The 19532-nt window shown below is 42.4% G+C and overlaps 1 protein-coding gene across 1 annotated transcript in view; it reads left to right on the forward strand.

Moving 5' to 3' along the window:
• The window catches only part of LOC138267494 (transcription initiation factor TFIID subunit 4-like), a 1241721-nt gene extending 1225123 nt beyond the window's left edge, over positions 1-16598 (forward strand). The window contains exon 15 of the mRNA XM_069216487.1: positions 15303-16598. Within this exon, the coding sequence (XP_069072588.1) occupies positions 15303-15470 (168 nt within the window). The 3' untranslated portion in view covers positions 15471-16598. The remainder of the gene's footprint in view (positions 1-15302) is intronic.
• The last annotated feature ends 2934 nt before the right edge of the window (positions 16599-19532 follow it).

Below are 19532 nucleotides of genomic sequence, written 5' to 3' on the forward strand. Positions count from 1 at the left end.
GTGCTGTAAAATAAGCGCGAACTGCATCATGCGCAGCACCAGAGTGCACTAACTTACTTCTTTTTTCTCAAGTACATTTTCTATTCGAGCGGCAGCTTTTTCAACGAGAGCAGAAGCTTAACGCGGGTGGTAGCGACCGCCTCCATTCAGAAATCTTGCTTGCCAGCTTAGCGATTTCTCGCGCTTGGCAACCTAATGTTGGCAGTCAGTGCGAGAGAAAAAACTCCACTTCGCGGAGTGCGTAAAATTACGCTGGCAGAGCAGAATTCTTAGTCCACCCCTACTATGTACACGAGCTACATTTAGATATATATATATTTTTTTTTAATACCGGTATCCTACAGCTCATTGATAGATCCAGCCTCCCCGACCTAATTTGCACACCCCTTGAATAAAGTATTGTGACTTTAGGGATTTGAAAAAAACACATTATTTATTACTTGTTTATGTGAAAGTGAATGTTATGTCCTTCGTGATATTTTTTATATTATTGTTTAACTGCTGTTTACCTCAATGTACATAATTTAAGGATTTCAACATTAACATTTAAGGAACTGCTTGAAAATGCATTTTGCTTAATAAAAAAAATCAAGTAATGCTTTATAGTTACGAAATGTTGATAAAACGTGTGGTTCCCTTGTCTACATTGATAATTCCTCTGCAGAAATTCCCACTCTTTCCTATATATTCTTTAGTTATGTGCCAAAGGCAGTGCTTTGCCACGTTAGTTTCAAATTTTCTGTTTTGCAGCACTCACCCGAGGCAAAGAGATTTAATTGCTCAGTTAAACGAGTTTTATTTTCATTCTAGCAATTGCCCTCAGGGGCAGGCAGCCCACATCTGTCCGGTTCTCCTCAAGATCCAGCGCCATTTGCCTTCTGTTCCCCTCACCCAGAAAGTATTTAACCTTCAGGGCTTTTCCAGCGTTTGCAGTCAGCCATAACTCTACTTCTGACCATTGCAAAGCTCACCATTGACCAGTCCTGTTTAACGAGCGTTTTCTGCATTTAACCTAAATATGATTATTTCTTTCCTCGTACAACTGCACGAGCTTTTAAAATCCCTCTGGTATTTCATGTGTTTGTAAAAACTCTTGCATACAAGGCGTTCCTTGTGGATGACAGCAGGTTAAGGTTAGTTTTTCAATGCCAGGGAGAGCGAGATGCATTTTCTATTCAGTAGGGTGTATACTAGAGGTACAGTTCCGAGGCTGCAAAGTAGCTGATAGCCTGGCCCTCTGAAGGCTTAAAGCCCTTGGGGGCAAACACTCGGTGTGCACAGAGGAAAGGAATGCATTTCGCTCTCGAATGTCACCTGGTAACATTCAGTGGGAGGAGATGGCTTAAGTGGCTTCTTTGTAGTAAAGCACATTTACTGAATAACTTCTCATCGGTGGATTTACGTCACTCAGATGTGCGTCTAATTAAGCAAGTATAGCTTGTGTGTATAAATTACATATACATCACAAGGGAAAGGGGTGACGGGTTGAACTTCTCTAGGCCCTAGATGAGGCATGCTACAGCTGAAATATTCCAGTGAAGGCGGTTTATCAGTGTACCGGTAAACCAGGGAATATGTTGCCACAATCTAGGTGTGAGAGTATGACGGCATGGACTTTCCTGGAGGAAGTGTTGTGTTTTATTTAATGGAGAAAGATTTCACAAGGTTTTGGTCTTTAGAGATGTGTCCTGTGAGGATGAAGTACTTGTCAAGTGTGATAGTAGAGGGTTGACACTGTCCAGACTCATGTTGTTTAGTTAGATCTTGAACCAGTTCCTTGTGTTTTGGTGAATACAGAGAATGTGGTATTTGTGGAGTTGAGTTTCAGGTAGTTGCTAGGTATCCAGGACTGGATGAGGTGCATACCACCCTTAAGGTGTTGGACACCAAGAGACTTCAAGTTAAATGTGTGTGCCATCCTTAATCCTTGGGATTTATCTGGATATTTGACATAGTTATACAATTACATATATCGTTTGGATGTCATTACTTACTGCACTCATGGGTATGTGAGTCTGTCTGAAGAGTACTATTAGAATAAAATGTCTCTAGTTTTATGTTGAATGGAGGCTTTCATTAGCAATTGTAAACTGCCGGCCCCCATTATCTAACCCTCAAATAGACCCCGTTGTCAATGAGCCAAAATTTGACTTACAGACCTAGACCTGTAAAGAACATTGACCCACGTGTGGCTTCTGTTAGGGTTATTAAAACAAAATGTAATTTGAACTTCGGGACGTATGATCAAATAGGATTCAGAGCTTTTAAAACATTGTAGGAAACTGGCTCCCTATATAGTGTACTAAAATGAAGTACACTGTGCAGAGTGTCCCGTGGATCCCCAAAGATGTGCAGAAGCAGAAATAGATTGGTCTAGGGCACTATTTGTCATAGTGTGGGTGAGCCGCTAGGCCTATCAAGGAGCAGTGTTTAGCATTTGTTGACAAAGGCAGTAATTGAGACACACACTCGAAGAATAAATTTGAGACCAATTTAGAAAAATAACAGTTGCTCCTATATATGCTTTGACCATAGAGCTTCACTGTAAGATAAATAGTTTTAAAATTAAAAATACTTTGCTTCTTTCAAAAATCGACACAGTGCAATTTTCAGAATCTTCAGTGTTAACCTGTGGGAGGAAAAGAAGAATGCAGTTTCACAGGTAAGTACACAACTTACAGTCCTGGTCTTCAGGGTTTTAGACTAGCACCAGGCAAGGTTCAGGGTGGTACTAGTAGTGCACCTATAGCGGCACGGGGTGTCTGGGTGCAGAGGTCAAAAATCGGAGTTGGTGCCCTATGTTAAACAATGGAGAGTGAGCGGATGAAAATGCACTGCTCCCATGTAAGTACAAGTGGTGTCAGAGGTTGGTCTCCAGGGGTGGAGGCGAGCATCTGGGGGGCCACAATGCAGCACCAAACTTACACTCTCAGCAGCACAGAGGCAGCCGGGTGCATTAACGGAGCGTTGGGCGCCAAATGCTATCCAGTGGAGGCAGGGGATATCCACTGAAGCACTGCTTACTGGTAAATAAAGCGGGGTCAAGGGTCTATCTCCTCGAATTGAGGTAAGTACAAGGGTGGCCAGAAGGCAGCACTAAACGTACACCCTCAGCAGCACAGGGAAGCCGGGTGAAGAGAGCCAACTCGGTGTCGGGCGCCCGCTGTAATTCAATGGAGGACATGACTTTCAGAAATGGACTGCAGGCTCTGGCCATGAGGCTGGGAGAGGGCAACTCACAGCTGCCCAGGTAGGTTGAGATGCCAGGGCTCGTAGGGACACGGACGGTCCAGCTCCCCAAGCCCCATGGTGCTCCAAGTGCAGAGTCGTCTTTTGGCATCAGAAACGGCTTACCAGGCAGGTCGCAGTCAGGAGGAGTCCTCGGATTTAGACTGCAGGCATTGCTGTGGAATACGGCAGAGGTCGGCCCACAGTGGACTCTTGGTCAGAATTGCTGGAGTACCTTCATTGGACTGGTGGGCCACTTAGACCTGGGCCGGGGGCATTGGGTGCAAAGGTGGGTAGAGGAGACTGTTTTGCAGTTCCTCAGGTGGATTTCTTCTTTGGAAATCATTTCTTCGGGATAGGTCCCCTGTCCACTGGAGTTCTTGGTCTTTATCAAAGACATGCAGTCCTCCCAAGATTTCGGAGGTTGCTGGGCTGCAAGACAGTTGTCTTCTGGGTGCAGGTTTCTTTGAAGGCTGCAGACCAGCCATTTTAGGGGCGTTACAGGGAGAGCCAGGTGGTAGCCAGTTGGCTTCTCACCTTTTGGACGACTACACCCTTCATATGACCACTCACTTTGGGAAGTGGGTGTAGCCTTAACCCTATTGGCCTCATTCCTTCCATGCAAGAATGAGGAATTTAAAAAGTAGTGTCCGCTTCAGCTCATCCACCCTAGGGGTGGGACTGGCATGAAGTGGGCACTCCTCCTAATTAACCCAATTTTTCCGCCAGTCCTGCCCCCAAAAGTGGGGTCAGGAAACTTGGGTCCACCTCCTCCACCTTTGGAGAGGCCTGGGTCGCATTTCAAAGGTGGCAAGGCCTTTGACGCTCCCTGCCCTGGAATCTCCAACCTGCCTGTGAGAGAAGGTCACACCTCTGTCCAGAGCAGGCCTTTGTTCTGGGTCCTTTGGAGTATTGCCTCTCACTTCAGGGGGGCAGAACTCTGGCTAAAGGTGGCTGTACTGGTTTTGACCAGTCAGTTCCCACATTAGGAGTTGGTAGGTTTTTCAGGGGGCACCTCCAAGGTGCCCTCCGAGTGCATGTATTAATAAATCCATCAATGGATTCAGTTAGGGTTTGTTGATACGAGATGTTTGATTCCAAACATCCCTGTTGTCAGTGAAGCCATGATGTAACTGGGGAACTCATAATGACCAGGGTCCAGACATGGCTTTAGTGTTCACTTACTATGTCTGAGAATTGACATCTCAACATTTGTCCTCACATGCAATATAATGCACCCTGGCTTTAGGCTGTGAGGCCTGCTAGAGGGGTGACTTACATGTATTGCATGCAGTGCAAAAGGGAAAGGGCACACAAGCTGTGTGCCATGTTGTGTTTTCATTTTAGTTCTGTACCAAGACACAGTCTGTAAAAGCAGCACTGTCTGCACTTAATGAGGGGGTCTGTGAGGGTGGCACAGTTTGTGCTGCAGCCCTGAAGGGCCTTCATTTAGTGCCCCATGCCCTAGGTACCAGGTGTACCATTTAATAGGGACTTAAAGTGGCAACTAAAGGTTTTCCAATTGGGAAAAACAACTGTGCAGTTTTATGGAAGGTTATCTGGCATTGGGGACCTGTTTAGCAGGGATCCAGTGCACTTTCAGTCGAAATTGCTCCAGAAACCATGCAAAGTGTGTGTCTTAGGGGGAGATGACCATGTCAAAGGAGGCACTTTCATCATGCTGACTTGTTATTTACGGGAGGCCAAGAATGGGACTTTTTTACTAAATAACTTGTACTCAGATATGGCATAAAGCATGGCATAAGTTGCTCAATTATGAGATATATTTCTAGGTGTATGCCCGTTTTACGCCATGTAATGTATACTTGTATAAGTTTCATATTTATAGAAAAGTTCAAACGGGGTGAAAGTCGGCAAAAGAGGAGTACCCATAACTTGTCTAGTTGTATGTTTTCACATCAGTTTGTTTGTAGGATTGAGAAATCACGGGCAAATGAGGTTACACCTATTCAGGTGTATTTCAGTGGGTGTTTACCAATATGTTTAAAAGCATTTCTCACATTTATCTTAACCCCTGAAGTGTTTGGATGCAGAAAGCACGAAAAGGACCACAAACTGCTTAACTTTTCACTGTGTTTTGTGGAGAAAGAAAGATGATAGAGATAACAGTTTTAAAGATGAATTAAATATTTGTATTAAAAAAAAAAAGTCGTCATGTCTAAACTGTTTCGGTTTGTACTGTGTCTAATACACAAGTTTGGTCCTAACAAAACAGCCTTTTTTATTTTAAGTGTCATGCATCTTTACATATCTCAGTAAGTTAGGCTTGTTTCCGTCGAATGTTTGATAAATGCCCCCTATAGTATCAAGTAAGAACGGTCACTGAAGTATTGAAGGTAGTAGGTTTTATTCCTACTTTCATAAATTGGGCCTTTCTATCCTAAATAGACCCTTAAGTAATCTAAAAAAATATGCAACTAAAATGCCAATTCTTGTTATCAGTCAGGGGAACATACTTGTTCCTAAAAGATGTAGAATTCTGTTATAATTCTTTGTACATTCTCCAGTTTGTCATGATGTCTGTAGCTCAAGGGTTGTGGTCAGCCTGTGAAATGGTTAGCTAGGAGGGCAGTTTGATTCTACCTCTGTAGCTACAAAAAATGTATCGTGACACTTCTAGTCAACTTGATGGCTCTTAGGTTGGATACAAAGAACTCCTAAACTGGGTTTTATGTCTTTGCAGCTAAACATGCATACAGAGGTTAGGCAAGAAATGTTATACTACAGTACAAACGTGTGTAGAGTACCCCCTTGCGCCCCTCAGATTTCCTTGGTAAATATAATGTGCCTATACCATCGGCCCTTTATCCTTTGTCAGTATGATGTTTGCAAACTGTGCAAAATATCACTATTAAACTGGTAATGGACATTCCAAAATTGGGCTCTATAATATATTTGTCTTTTCCTACTTTTGTTCAGTTTGGATCTTAGATCCTTTCACTAAAACAGCAGATAATTTGTCACATATAACGCAAATTGTTTGTTATTTACATCTCAAGTGAAAATGCTATGAATATTGATCAAGTTCGATTTCATAAAACAAGAAACTTTCAATTTGAAGGGTCAAAAATAAAACATGATTCAAAAGCAAAGAGCAAATATAGAATGCATATATTTGCTCATTCTCAATATGTTCATAAACTTTAGTTTGATGAATTACTCCTGGTTTTATAGTGCAATAATTAATACGACGCCAATTAAAAAAATGCCTGCTACAGGGGTTATTTAAAGCAGGAAAAATGTGAAGGAAGTTGCAGTCTTCATATTTTAAATACAGACTTCTTCTGTTACCATGCATAAAACCTTTTTATGAACCTTCATAATGCTGAAGTTCTTAAAAATAGAAAATAATTATTTAGGACAAAACCTAAGGAATTGCCTTTGTGTTTCCTGTTAGTATTTGCATAGGCATTTACCTCACAGATATTCCTTTTGTTTGATTAGGATGAACAAGGGTTCAAATCTTTACCATTAATTGCGCGTGATGCGAGTCTAGAACATCCGGGTAGGTTATAGCTTAATGAGGTTATCTAGAATGAAATGCCTTATTTAAAATATTATATCTTAACCTTCCTGCTAGCTGTTTCCTAATTGTATTCCTCAATTTATCTCACTGCTTAATAACAGTGAGAAAGTGCAACCAATTTATCAACTCGCATGAGGCTAAAAAATGTTAACAATTGTGCCCCATTTTGATCACACTCTGTCACTAGAAACCTCTTCTCATTATTTACCCGAAATTCATATCCTTTGTATCAGTGATGTAAAAGCATCTGTGTTAATCATGGACATTATTAACTGTCTTGAGATGCTAGGCAGTTATGGGGAGTGTATTTTGGATGGGATCAAGTGGGGTTAGTGTATTCTTATGATCGACCCATACAGTTTTGCAGCACAACACCTAACCCAACATATCTCTGAATTCATCCATAAAGCACAACCCTTATTCATTTCAAAAACTATTTGGGTAACAGAACCGGCCACCAAAGCAGATTTAGTTTGGTCAGTGATGTAGTCGAACGATCCTCTGGTAAATTAACGTTATTCTAGTTTGCTCCACAAGCTTCCCAGCAACTCAAAAATGATGACAAACTACATCAAAGTGTTTACTCAAAACTTTACTGCTTTTGAGGAGCACAGCTTTTTTTCTTTTTCCTAGATGAAACTAGTTAAAAAAATTCCTTAACTTGTTTCCTTGAAGGGCAATATACAAACTGTTCCACAAACAAGGTCAAATCGTCCTCCAGTTAACACACCTGTAGAGGGCATTATTTTCCTTTCCAACCAACCCGGGCATAACAGTTTTTAGCTGTTCCAAAGAATATCAGAACATTAGCAGTGAAAAGGACACATTTTAAATAAAATTAAAATAACTTCATGTCTGAAGGGAGGTACTTCTGTTGTCTCGCTCTGCTCTCTCCCTTTTCACAGAATAGCATACAAGCTGTTCAATACCATCCAACATAAACTTCATATTTCAAGGAGCTCGTGTTCGTTCATCATGGTTTGGTTGGAATTGTTCAGAAAAGTCTCAAATATACAATGGACAGCCCTAATCCGGGCTCTGGTGGCTCAATCATTTGCTTGGGCTTCAGCTTGCTTGAGCCCATGGGCGCCTTCACTCCATGTTTCTTATGAGCAGTGACAAGAGAGGGGTGGTTACCGTAGGGCAAGCTGAAGCTGAAGCTTCCGGTCCTCTTGATTTCCATTTTTAGGATGTCACCTGCTTCCGCATTTAACACTGTGTTTTATTTCGACTTGATGCTAACATATAAGACTTTCTCCAAGCCCACATTGAATTCCTTTCCCATCCTTGTTCTGTGCTTGTGGCTACAGGAGATAGCAGTTTAAAAACACAAGTTAAAATCAGAATCTGGTAGATAAGCCGCTAATTTGGTGTCAAGGGAGCAGTTAAACACAACAGAGATGTCATTGCTGATGAAGGGGTGCAAACTTCACATTTCAGGTGCTGGATCAGTACTGTGCATCACAGTATCTCTGAGCCTGGCCAGATCTAGAGGAAATGCTATAGGCTTTCAGTGATTTTCGTGCTGCAGTGGCTTGTGGAAAGTTGCAATGTTTTCAAGATTTTTCCAAGTTTGTAGCCTGTGCTTTCTTATCACCCTTTTGCCATGGTAAAAGAAAGACGATGCTCCTATGGATTTGTCGATGCCAGATTGTACAGCTGTCGAAACTGTGAAGTTGCTGTAAACATCCCAGACACAATCAGACTCTTAGTCCCAGTTAGGCCTGCTGCTGACGATCAGGGACAGCTAATGACATTGGAACTAGAAAAGTTAGAATTCTCTGTGGCTATGCTCAACAGTGGTACCTACAAGAGACTGGACAATAAGCAAAAAGCCTTCTGGAGTTAAGATTATTTTCCTTCAGCCAGTTGTTGCTTCATCATTACCTTAATTGAAGTTCCGTTTCCAAGGTGTTCTCATTTATGCTCATCAGTGTTTCAAACCTCAGCTACTTTGCAAGAGTCTCCAACCTCTGTGATGGTTTCTTCTGCGCTATCTGTGTCTTCACACCAAGCCCAGTCGACCATGTTTATAGTTCTATAAAGCTGGCTTATAGCACAAGTGCGACTAAGACTCCCTTCATGCAGAGAGCATATTTCTCCACTGCCAGAATCATGTTGTTCTTGCCACTGATGTTTAAACTAAGGAAGGAAACAAATGAGAGCACTTTCTAACAAGACCCAAATGGATTATTTTGTTTGGTTGATTTTGAATGAAGACCAAGCATGAGGTTCAGAGTTCTTTTTTTTTTTTTTTTTTTTTTTTTTAACTGTTTGTGAAGTTGAACGCTGGCGAGACGTCTTAATAAATCAAGTACTGATTTGTAGTCTTGTTGGTTGTGAACTAATGTATTATGCGGGCCAGCCTGAAGATCTGGTCAAGTAATGAGACTAGGGAGAAAGCCTCCTTGCATTGGCAACATTATATTTTTGTCTATTATCCACTGAATTAATTGGTTTAAGATTGCTTGAGAGGATTTTACCTTCACTGCTATTCAACGTGAAATATTTTTATTAAACAGCATGGATTTTCATACTTGTGGATCTCAACACCAGCCAAATGTAGATTTTTTTTAATCTATTTTGTTTTTTTAATAGTCATGGTTGTTCTGTTGTTTAAACATCTTAGTCTTGTGATCACTTGTTTGTCTCAAATTTGCTACATGTTTTGCATACGTGCTGCCCAATTAATACAACTGCAAGATAGTTTATGATCTTTATTGAAAGAGTTTGCACTTCCCCATACTGAATAATTTGGGTTTTCAGTTGTATATTTCTCGACATAGATTAAGAGCAAAGGTTTTCCAAAGTCTTGTAAACTCCTTTCAACATTTTCTCTTCTCGCCAGTTGTTGGCCTCCTATACCTGCATTCTGTGGTAAAATTTGGGCTTTCTGAGTCTCCAGCAGTGTACTTTGGGAATTCGGGTGGAAAGTAGATAATTTTGCTTTTGTGAGGAATGGTATTATCAAAGCTCTTAAAAAAATATATATATATATATATGCGGCAGTTTCTAAGCACTTCCAGTTTTGGCAGATAAGAGGACTGGCATGCAGTTCCTGGAAAACATGATTTGATCATTTGCAGGATTAGGATTACAACTAATGTCAGCAAATATGTAGTCATATATCTGGCCCCTAATATGACCTACATCTCTTTGCTCTTTTAGGTTCACAAGAAGGTAGAAGAACAAGTATTATTTAAAGGGACGGGAAAAGAGAGAGAGAGAGAGCTCTTTCATTGCATCTGTTTTCTCTGCCATACTTTGTGTCTGTATTGTTGATCATTGAAATTAAGGTTATGGGCAGGTTTCTACTGAGAAACTAGACTGAACCAAGTATGAGGTTGATGTTTTTATCACAATGAAACATAATAGTGTTTATGTAAAGTGTAACAGGCCCTTGTAAGCAAACGGGACATTAGTTGTGTGACCTGCACAAGTAATGGGTTCACATTTGCCCTCCACTGGAGCGCTTGACACTCTCAGGGTAGCATAGCAAAGCAGTCAAAGGCCATCTCACGGAAGATTGTGTGGGCTAAGAATCACCATTTGCTGGCATGCTATAACAACACTCAGTGAATAATTGTCCAGTCTGCGTTCTTTTTTTTTTTTTTTTTTTTTTTGGGAAAAGGAAAAGTATATTTAATACACACACATTACTAAATATTATGCAGTAATTTACAAGTATCCATAGGGCTGGTGAAAACACCTTTTATGACATTACGTAATCACCCTTGACCACCTAAAGAGTCAGATAAACACATCAGATACGTCTGTTGACTTGATCAAAGATTGAAGATAAACAAACTACATGTCAAAACATCATTTTAGGAGTAAATGCAATAATAAATAATAACCATGTGTAAATGGGTAGGAAAGTACCCTTTTTTTGGCATGGTTACCCCCACTTTTTACTTCTGTTTTGACTGTGTTCACTGGTATCCCGCTAAGCAGGCCCCAGTGACTGTGCTCTCTCCCTCACAATTTGGTTGCTTAGGACTTAGCACACCCCACAATTGACATACTGGTGCCCCCATATAAATCCCTAGCATATGGTATATGGGTACCTAGGGCATTTGGGCACCAGGGGTTCCCCATTGCTGCAGCACGTATTATGCCACCCATGGAAAATGTGTCTGCAGGCCCGCCATTGCAGCCTGCGTGAAAAGGTGCGTGCTCCCTTTAACTACAGGTCACTGCACCTGGTCACTGTAAACCCCTATGGTAGGCCCGCCTAGCCTAGAGTGCAGGGTACAGGTACCTGTATGTGAGAGCACCCCTGCATCAGCAGAGATACCCCTACAAACTTCAACTCCATTACACTGGACTTCGTAAGTGCGGGGAAGCCATTTTACCCATGTACTGGACATAGGTCACGACCTGTGCCCAGCTACATAATGGTAACTCCGAACCTAGGCATGTTTGTTATCAAACATGTCAGAATCATACCCCAATACTGTTTCCAGTATTGGTTGTAAGATTCCATGCACTTTGGGGGCCCCTTAGAGGACCCCCAGCATTGCTCCTACTAGTCTTCTGGGGTTTATCAGGCAGCCATCACTCCTGCCACCCCTCAGACAGGTTTATGCCCTCCTGCTGCTTGACCAGCTCAGCCAGTGGAAGGCAGAGCAAAGGATTTCCTGCGGGAGAGGGAGGTAACACCCTCTCCCTTGGAAATAGGTGTTACATGGCTTGGGAGGGCTAGCCTCCCCAAGCCACCTGTATGGTTTGAAGGGCACATTTGGTGCCCTCCTTGCATAAACCGGTTTGCTCCAGTCCAGGGACCCCTTGTCCCTGATCTGGCACGAAACTGGACAATGGAAAGGGGAGTGACCACTCCCCTGTTCATCACCAGCCCAGGGGTGGTGCCCAGAGCTCCTCCAGGCGGCCACTTGATTCTGCCATTTTGATTCCAAGATGGGCAAAGGCCCGTGGGAGCATCTGTGTGGCCAGGTCAGTCAGGTGACATCACAGCCCCTCTTGGTGGGTGGTCACCCTGCTAAGTGACCAAACCCCCTTCCTGGGCTATTTAGGGTATCCCTCTTGGGTGGGTCCTCAGATTCAGTTTGCAAGATTCCAGCAGGACTCCTGTGCAGCGATGATTCTGCTCTGCAACATTGTTTCTCCGGCTCCTTCCAGCAACTGCAACATTTCCCTGATTGTGTTTCCTCTGATGGCGTCAAGTCTTCAGCCTGCACAAGAAGTAAGAAGGAATCTCCCTTGGAGTGAAGGAGTCACTCCTTTGCATCCACAGGCACTAACTGCAATGATGACTGGCTGCGTGGATCTTCTCTCCTCCGGAGCTGCATGCATCCTTCATCATAGGTGGTGGTCTGGAGTGGTCCCTTGGGCAGCCCCACCCCACTTTCTGACTTGGGAGTTTGTAAGTCCTTGCCTGTCCTTGCGGGACTGCACCCCTATGCAATGCGACTCTTGCAGGTACCAAGGCTTGTTTGTTCCTCATCCAAGGGATCTTCAGGCTCCATGTAGCCCCGGCCCCCAGGACTTCTCTCTGCAATGCACAGTATCCTGCCTGCTTCAGCAGCGACGTAGGACACTTCTTCAGGTTTGCTGAGCGGGCCTCACTGTGGCTCCTGTGCCTGCTGCCCATGGGTTGCTTGCGTGGGCTTCCTCCTCTTTTTGTAACTCTTCCAGCTGCTGAGGGTCACCCTGGACTCCCCTCCCTGGGTTGAGTCCCCTGGACGTTGCTGGTCCTCTTGAGCCTTGCAAAACCTTCTCCAACTCTTGCATTTGCCCAGGCTTGTTGGTGGTTTTCCAGCACCACTGACTGACTGTATCACAACCACTTCCGTGAGACACCATTTGCATCACTTCTTGAATGCCCCTTCAGCTCCTGTGTTGCACTTTTCACTTTCTTCATTCATCGTCAACCTGGTTCTGCGTCCACAGAAGGTGGGTAGTGGCTCCTGCCACAACTTCACACTCCAGCTCAAACTGGACTTGGTCCCCTTCCTTTGCAGGGCCTCTTCTGTCAGGATCCACTTTTGGGGTCTTCCAGTCTTGTCTGGGTTGTGCACACCCTTTTCCAAAATCCTCCTGTTAGTTCTTGGGAAAACCAGGTACTTACCCCTGCTCTCCTGGTTGCTGGGGGTCACTCTGGTACTCTCCTCTTGGAGTTCCTAGTTCTTCCAGCTCCCCTTTACTGATTCCACTTCCTTGGGTGAGGGGCTGCCTTTCACATTCCACTTTTTAGTATATGGTTTGGAGCTCCCCTAGGGCCCTCACTGTCTGCTATTGCTTTTACCATTGCCTATTGCTTTCTATTCTATTTACTGATTTCTAATGTGTAAAGAATAGAGTGCTTACCTGCCTCCAGTTGAGGAATTTCCTATACAGTATTTTAGTATTTGTGTTACTATAATAAAGTACCTTTAGTTTTGTAACACTGTGTAGTTCTTTCTTGTGTGTAAGTGCTGTGTGACTGTTGTGGTATTGCATAAGCTTCACATGTCTCCTAGATAAGTCTTGGCTGTTCATCCACAGCTACGTCTAGAGATTCCTCGCTTCCAAGACACTGCCTACACTTCACTAATAGGGGATACTTGTTCCTGGTATAAAGTGATAACACCATAGGTGCTCACCACACACCAGGCCAGCTTTCTACAAAATGCACTTAGTAATGTTAATAAAGCACATGCACTTTGATCAGTAATCACTGTCGACATGATTGTATCAAGAAAGCATTTCAAAATTAACTTCACATGTGTCTGTGGACTTTTTGTGTCCTTTCATGTTATAAAACTCAATCATAAACACAGCCGCAAAGGGCATCACATTTTGATCACACAGTATGCAACCGTAGCCCCTAGAGTGCTTTGTACAACATATACTTTACTTTAGATACCTTCAGGCCACAATAACTGCAGTCATAGACTTTGCCTCTAGAGGGTGCTGCCTTCCCATCTGTAGAGCCAAAGTTCCAGCCTTGGGAGTGCTTTAAAACCCAGTGAAAATCCAGAAAAGACCTGTTTTTATGGCCGTACAAACATAGGGTCAGTCCTATATAAAAACTCTTTAGGGAAAGCTGCTGGCTCCTGTAGCTTTCGCACACTTCCCTGACTTTGTTGGTGGTGGCCCTGCCCATTTTGGGGCCACCATTTTGGGGCCACCACAAATAGAATAACATATGTACTGAAAAAGCTGCAGATGGCGTAACGCGGTGCTCCAACCGGAGCAGTGAGTATTTTAACAGTGACTCTCCTACTGTGCTGGGAGAGCCACAAAGCTTTCCTTTTGTAATTTTTTTTTTTTGGGGGGGGGGTTCTCAACTAAGCACCCCCATGCCTCCTTTCATTGGGAGCTGCTGAGGAAACCCACCCTCTGCTACCCTGCTAGCTCATGTGCACCCCCACACCTCCATGTGCAGTTGCAGGAACTGGCAGTATTTCTTGGTGTAGCCTTCTGTGGTGGCTGCCCAGCTTCCCCCAGACACGCGGAGAAGAGGTGAGGCCACCGCCACGGGGGTTGCAATGGCGCTCCCCCATACTCCCTCTGCTTTGGGGGCCAGGGATAGAGTCCCAGCCCCCTTTCACTAGAAACAGCCCAGGCGATTGGGTCACAGGCCACACACTCCCTCACTCATTAAATAAATCCTACACAGGACCAGGCCCACCTCGGGGGCAATTGGTGAAAACAGAGGCGAAGCCCCTCACGCTTCAGAACAAGAAAAGGTCAAAGATCAACAGTCTATAAAATGCCATAACTCCGGATTCATTGGGCCACTTTTGACGATCTTTGGCTCATTATACTCCTGATACCGAGCTCTAGTAACTGGGGAAAGTTGCAGAAAACCTTCTCGCCTCCATACAGGGGTACTCCTCAGAGAGCTGGTTCTCCTGGCTCCCTGCGCCAGCCTTCTTCTCGGTCTTTGTCTCTAAACATAGAAGTCTAGGGCTTTTCCCCAACTGAAATGCATGAGGTGTAAGGGGCCAGCCCCACTGGCCAGCGAGGAGACCCACTGCCCCTGGGGTCAACTGGGCAGAGTCCTTAGTGGGCATCAGGGTGTTCTTCCTTCCAGTTGTCCACGGTGGCCCCCAGGTCAATATCCAGTCCTACAGTTTCCCTCTGCACCAGGCTACCTGTGCGCAGTTACCAGGCTGCATGCAACAGGAGTCGTCGTCCATATGCAGCCCTAACATGTGTGCACACGCATGTGCACACATATTCCTGTGTAACCAGCCAAGTGCTCCTTACCGAGGTGCAGCACCTTATCTTAAAAGGCAGAATCTGGGGGTAAACATGCACTGTCCATTTACCACGAGTTTGCCGTGAGTACCAGTTGTGAGAAAATCAGGGCAGATTTGATGGGCAGAACCCATTGCCTTACAACCCTTGATTCTTTTCCAGTAAACTAGTATCTAGTGCTTTGAAAATCTTAATTGTATTGCATGCTTCTTTAGAATATACATTGGCAATGTTTCCGATGACTTAGCATGTAGTCTAAATATGAGATGCAATGTTTTTTTCCCTTATCAGAAATCTAAATTTGCTGTTTTTTTTATTTCAGTGCGTTGGTGTTTCCAGTGGAAATCGAGCTATTTCTGGTATACATTCATCTAGACATCATGGAAGACATCGAATCATGCGTGTGAACCTCAGGGACTTCATTTTCTGTTTGGAACAGGAAAGAGAAACTAGCCGATCATTACTGCTATACAGAGCTTTACTAAAATAACCATAATGTCACTAGACTCCTTCTCTTCACAATAACACTGAACCTAATTTCAGTGTATGTTCAATGTGCCTTTAGTCGTTTTTCTCTTTGAATTCAGGTTTCCATTCACTTCATTTTCGTGAAATCTTTCAGTCAGATGCAGTAACAACTCCCTCAGTATGAAAATGTTGGTTTTAATCTGCCTATTGTGTCTTTGCTTTAATTGCTGCGCTATTCTTTTTTGGGATTTTAATATGTCAGTGAGAAAACAGTATTGGCGCTACAATATAATGATGACATGGTGTAAGTGAAGTTCCTGTGAATGCTGTAAATTATGTGGTCCTTTGACTCAATCAACATAACTTGCACAGGGCAGTCTCAGTGATAATGGAATTTAAAATTACAATTGTTGCACCAATCTTATTTATTCAGAGATCTAAATTGTGATTGTAGAGCATTGTCTTGCAGTGCACTATCTGTGCTAGATCCAAGTTTAAACTATGAGAGCATTCAGTGTTTTGCTAAATTACTTTTACTTCTGTGTTTTTTCAGATCTACGCAACTGGTTGCACGTGTAGCAGCTGGTTGCCGAATCAGAGCGGTGTCTCATGACTAAAACATATTTTATTTTATTTATTGCTGTGAGTACAGGTGGATGAGAATACATACATAATCATGTTAAGAGAAACCTTTAGAGGTATTATAGCACCAATCTCTATTAATAAGCAAAGAAAGGGGCATTTGTTTTAATTTAAGAGCAAAGTCTATTTATGTGACAATGAAAGGAGAACTTGGTTATTTATATTTTAAGTGTTTTATATGTGTGCTGGCCACTGTTTTGAAGCACTGCTTTTTATGGGCAATAGCGAAAGCACAAAATAGAACTATTTGTCAAATTGTTTTTAAAAATATTATGATTTGTTTTTAAAGTTTACGTATGAAAGTAGGAGAAACTTTATACTGCTATTTATCCAAATGATTATTAGCAACTTATTACCTACATTAAGTACAATTATGTTTTAACGTATTGTTGATTTGTACATAGCATTTGAAAAGATCTTGTTTATTAGAAGTTGTATTTTAACAATTTCTGTACATATTTTGGAATTACACAATTTGTGAAAATCACTTGATTTGTACCTATTTCATAAAAAAATAAAAAAAGTTTACTAAGTGAAAAGTTTGCTAAGTGAAAGTCCATTCTTCAAATGTTACACATTCCCACTCAGGGGTGCACTTTCAAGAAGTAGTAAATATGTTGCATTTAAACAAACAAGTCATTAATATTTACAAAGAAATCCTGTGAAACACACTGCTGTATTATTAGTAAGTAACTTTATTTGTTTCGATGAATTAAAATCGTACAAAAGGGAAAACAGATTAAAATCGTAAAAGAGCTAAAAGATTTAGAAAAATAAAGAGTCATGAAGCACAAATCAGACATGCTGTTTAACAACTGTGCGCTGTTTAAAGTTTCACAAGAACCACAAGGTTCTAAGATCTTTCATTGTTTTAAGGTCGTTGTTTCCGCTCCAACTAGCAACCTAACTCAAGGTTCTAATAGGTTCAAGGCACTGATACCCAGTGAATGGTGTGTTAAGATTAAAATGCAAGTTAGCAGCCTTAAAAGTGCTTGTGTACATTCTGAGTGAGGTCAAGAGATCCCTAGCAGACCAGGATAGCCTCAAGTTTGTGGTGATGATGATTCCACTATGGCTAGCAGCTTGACCCGGGTTTCTGACTGATTTGCAAATGAAATATGCAAGACTCAAGAACCAGCTACACCTTAGTGCACTCAGTTACTAGTTAAGAGTTTTTTGTTCACATTTGTTTAAAAATTGTGTGAAGCAACAGTGCATAATAGGGTTGTTGAGCTCTAGACAGGAGATGACGGCTTGCCTACATGTAGATCCCTTTGTCCTTTAACAGAGGTTTAACATCTTCAGCCTATATTCATTACCCAAATCACAGTGTTTAATCACTTAATGTGAGACCATATAAGGGTGATAATCGTTCGTAATTGTCTTAAGTATAACAACACTAATATCAATTGCCTTCCTCTCATCCAGGACCTTCTTTGTACCCAGATGCGAACAGTTCCTTTAGCACCACAGTCCTGGCTATAACACCACGCCAAAGAGTGAACAAAGTGTCACTTCTGTACCTACCTGATCAAGGTCAACAGCACTGTGGCCCAGCAGTAACACAGATTACAGACAGCTGTGCCGTGAAAAGTAGTTGTATAAAGTTCCACAAGAAACAGCCAGAGAGGCATGAAAACCCTCTGAATGGCTCAGGCTGGGGTCTCCAACCTTTTCTGTATCGAGAACTACTTCTGATCAGTGAATATCATCGTGAGCTACTGAAGGCTAAATAACTTGTGCATTTTTACCAGACACCTTCACGCCGAGCTTCCTTGACTTTAAGCCTAATGGCTCTTGAGCCAGATACAATTGTTTGAACAAAATAGTTTGACTAGGGGGGCTATGATAGGGCTGCCATGTGTGTCAGTGAGCACGTGGTCTTTGGGGATGTATACATGTGTGAATATGAATGTGATACATGTGTATGAGTAACTGATAGTCTGTGCCGGGTATACCTGTGGCACAGGACATACCTTTCGCCATATTTGGTTACATGTATAACATAGACATAAAAACATTTTTTTAAATGGGAGATATTTAAAGTGTCAAAATGTTCATAATGTGGAAATTTTGTCTGCATTTGAAATTTTCCAATTACAAAAATGACTATTTTTCAGTTATAAATATGATACCGTGTTCTACTGGCCACTAGGAGCAAGAGGCCTGCTGTTTGTAAATGCCACACTGGAAAAACATTGAGAAAAGGAAAAGTTAACTTAATCATAACCTAACTTTTCATTGTAATTTCTCTGATTTAAAAGCATTGAGAAACATCATTTTGTTCTCAACTCTAATACTGACTGAGTTGACAAGAACTTTTATTTGAGAGTTTAGTACATTGGGCTTCAATTCGTCCTGTGACTCACCATGGGTCATAAATCTGACTCCAGCATGAGTCCTTATCAGGCACGCTAACTGCAGCGGAATGATTCTAATGTAAAATTAGCCTTTCCATAACCTTGAAAGGGAAAATGTGACCCAGTGCTTATTTAAAAATGAACTGCAGGCTGTGAGCTACTCTTAAGGTGTCTGGGAGCTACTGGTAGCTCGTGATGGACTGGTTTGAAGCACCTGGTCTAAGGGCACCGTTGTTCTTTATATTTTCTACATGTTTTAAATACTGGACCGGATTAACAGTATAAAATAGGAGCCTCAAAGAGAAGAGGTCGGTCCGGATTTGCATCTGGCAACGCAGAAAGAAAGGAACTGATATAAGTGCACAGGAGTGGTGCCTACTTAGGCCCCATGCTTCATTTCTGGAGTGAAACGGCATCAATACTAAGTCAACCAGCGCCACCTAGCAGCTTGCAGCAGTACTGTTAAAAAGTTTCCAGATACAGTCTGACACTTGGGCAATATTCAGAAGGTGAGGTCTCTACGGCTGGATAGAGTCTCTAACAGAAAGAGCATTACCAAAGGTAAGTAACTTGTTCTTTAGTCTTGAAATTGCGTCCATCTCGAATCGCAGCAAAGTCGTACCCTGTAGGCTTCAAAGTAGTGCACTGTCATGGCACAGCAGAAACTAGCACTATGGGAGTATTCAGGAGCATAAAAGAGGACCAGGAACGAGCAAGCGTATGTAGTAGGAGAACAAATTTGAAAGATTAAGACACAATGTACTGCAACTCCTAAATGTGTTACATCACTGAACCAGGAAGCACCTAATTGGCTAAAGAAAGCTGTAAATAAGGCATGAGGATTGTGTTAACACTGCCTCCGTAAATGTCCTAGCCCCTGTAATTTTTTTAGAGATCTCACTGGTCTGTGAGCCAAAGCAGAGGAGAAAATATAACATAACCTTTGGATCCAATGACTTGCCCATCTGTAGACCAATTACACATCTACCTTTCTTCGGTAAGATCATCCAAAATGCAGTAGCCTCTCAAGTCCATGGAAAAATCAAGAACACCGGTCTAAATTCAGACCTTAATAAAACCAC

Source organism: Pleurodeles waltl, chromosome 12 (assembly GCF_031143425.1).
Source record: "Pleurodeles waltl isolate 20211129_DDA chromosome 12, aPleWal1.hap1.20221129, whole genome shotgun sequence".
NCBI lineage: Eukaryota > Metazoa > Chordata > Amphibia > Caudata > Salamandridae > Pleurodeles > Pleurodeles waltl.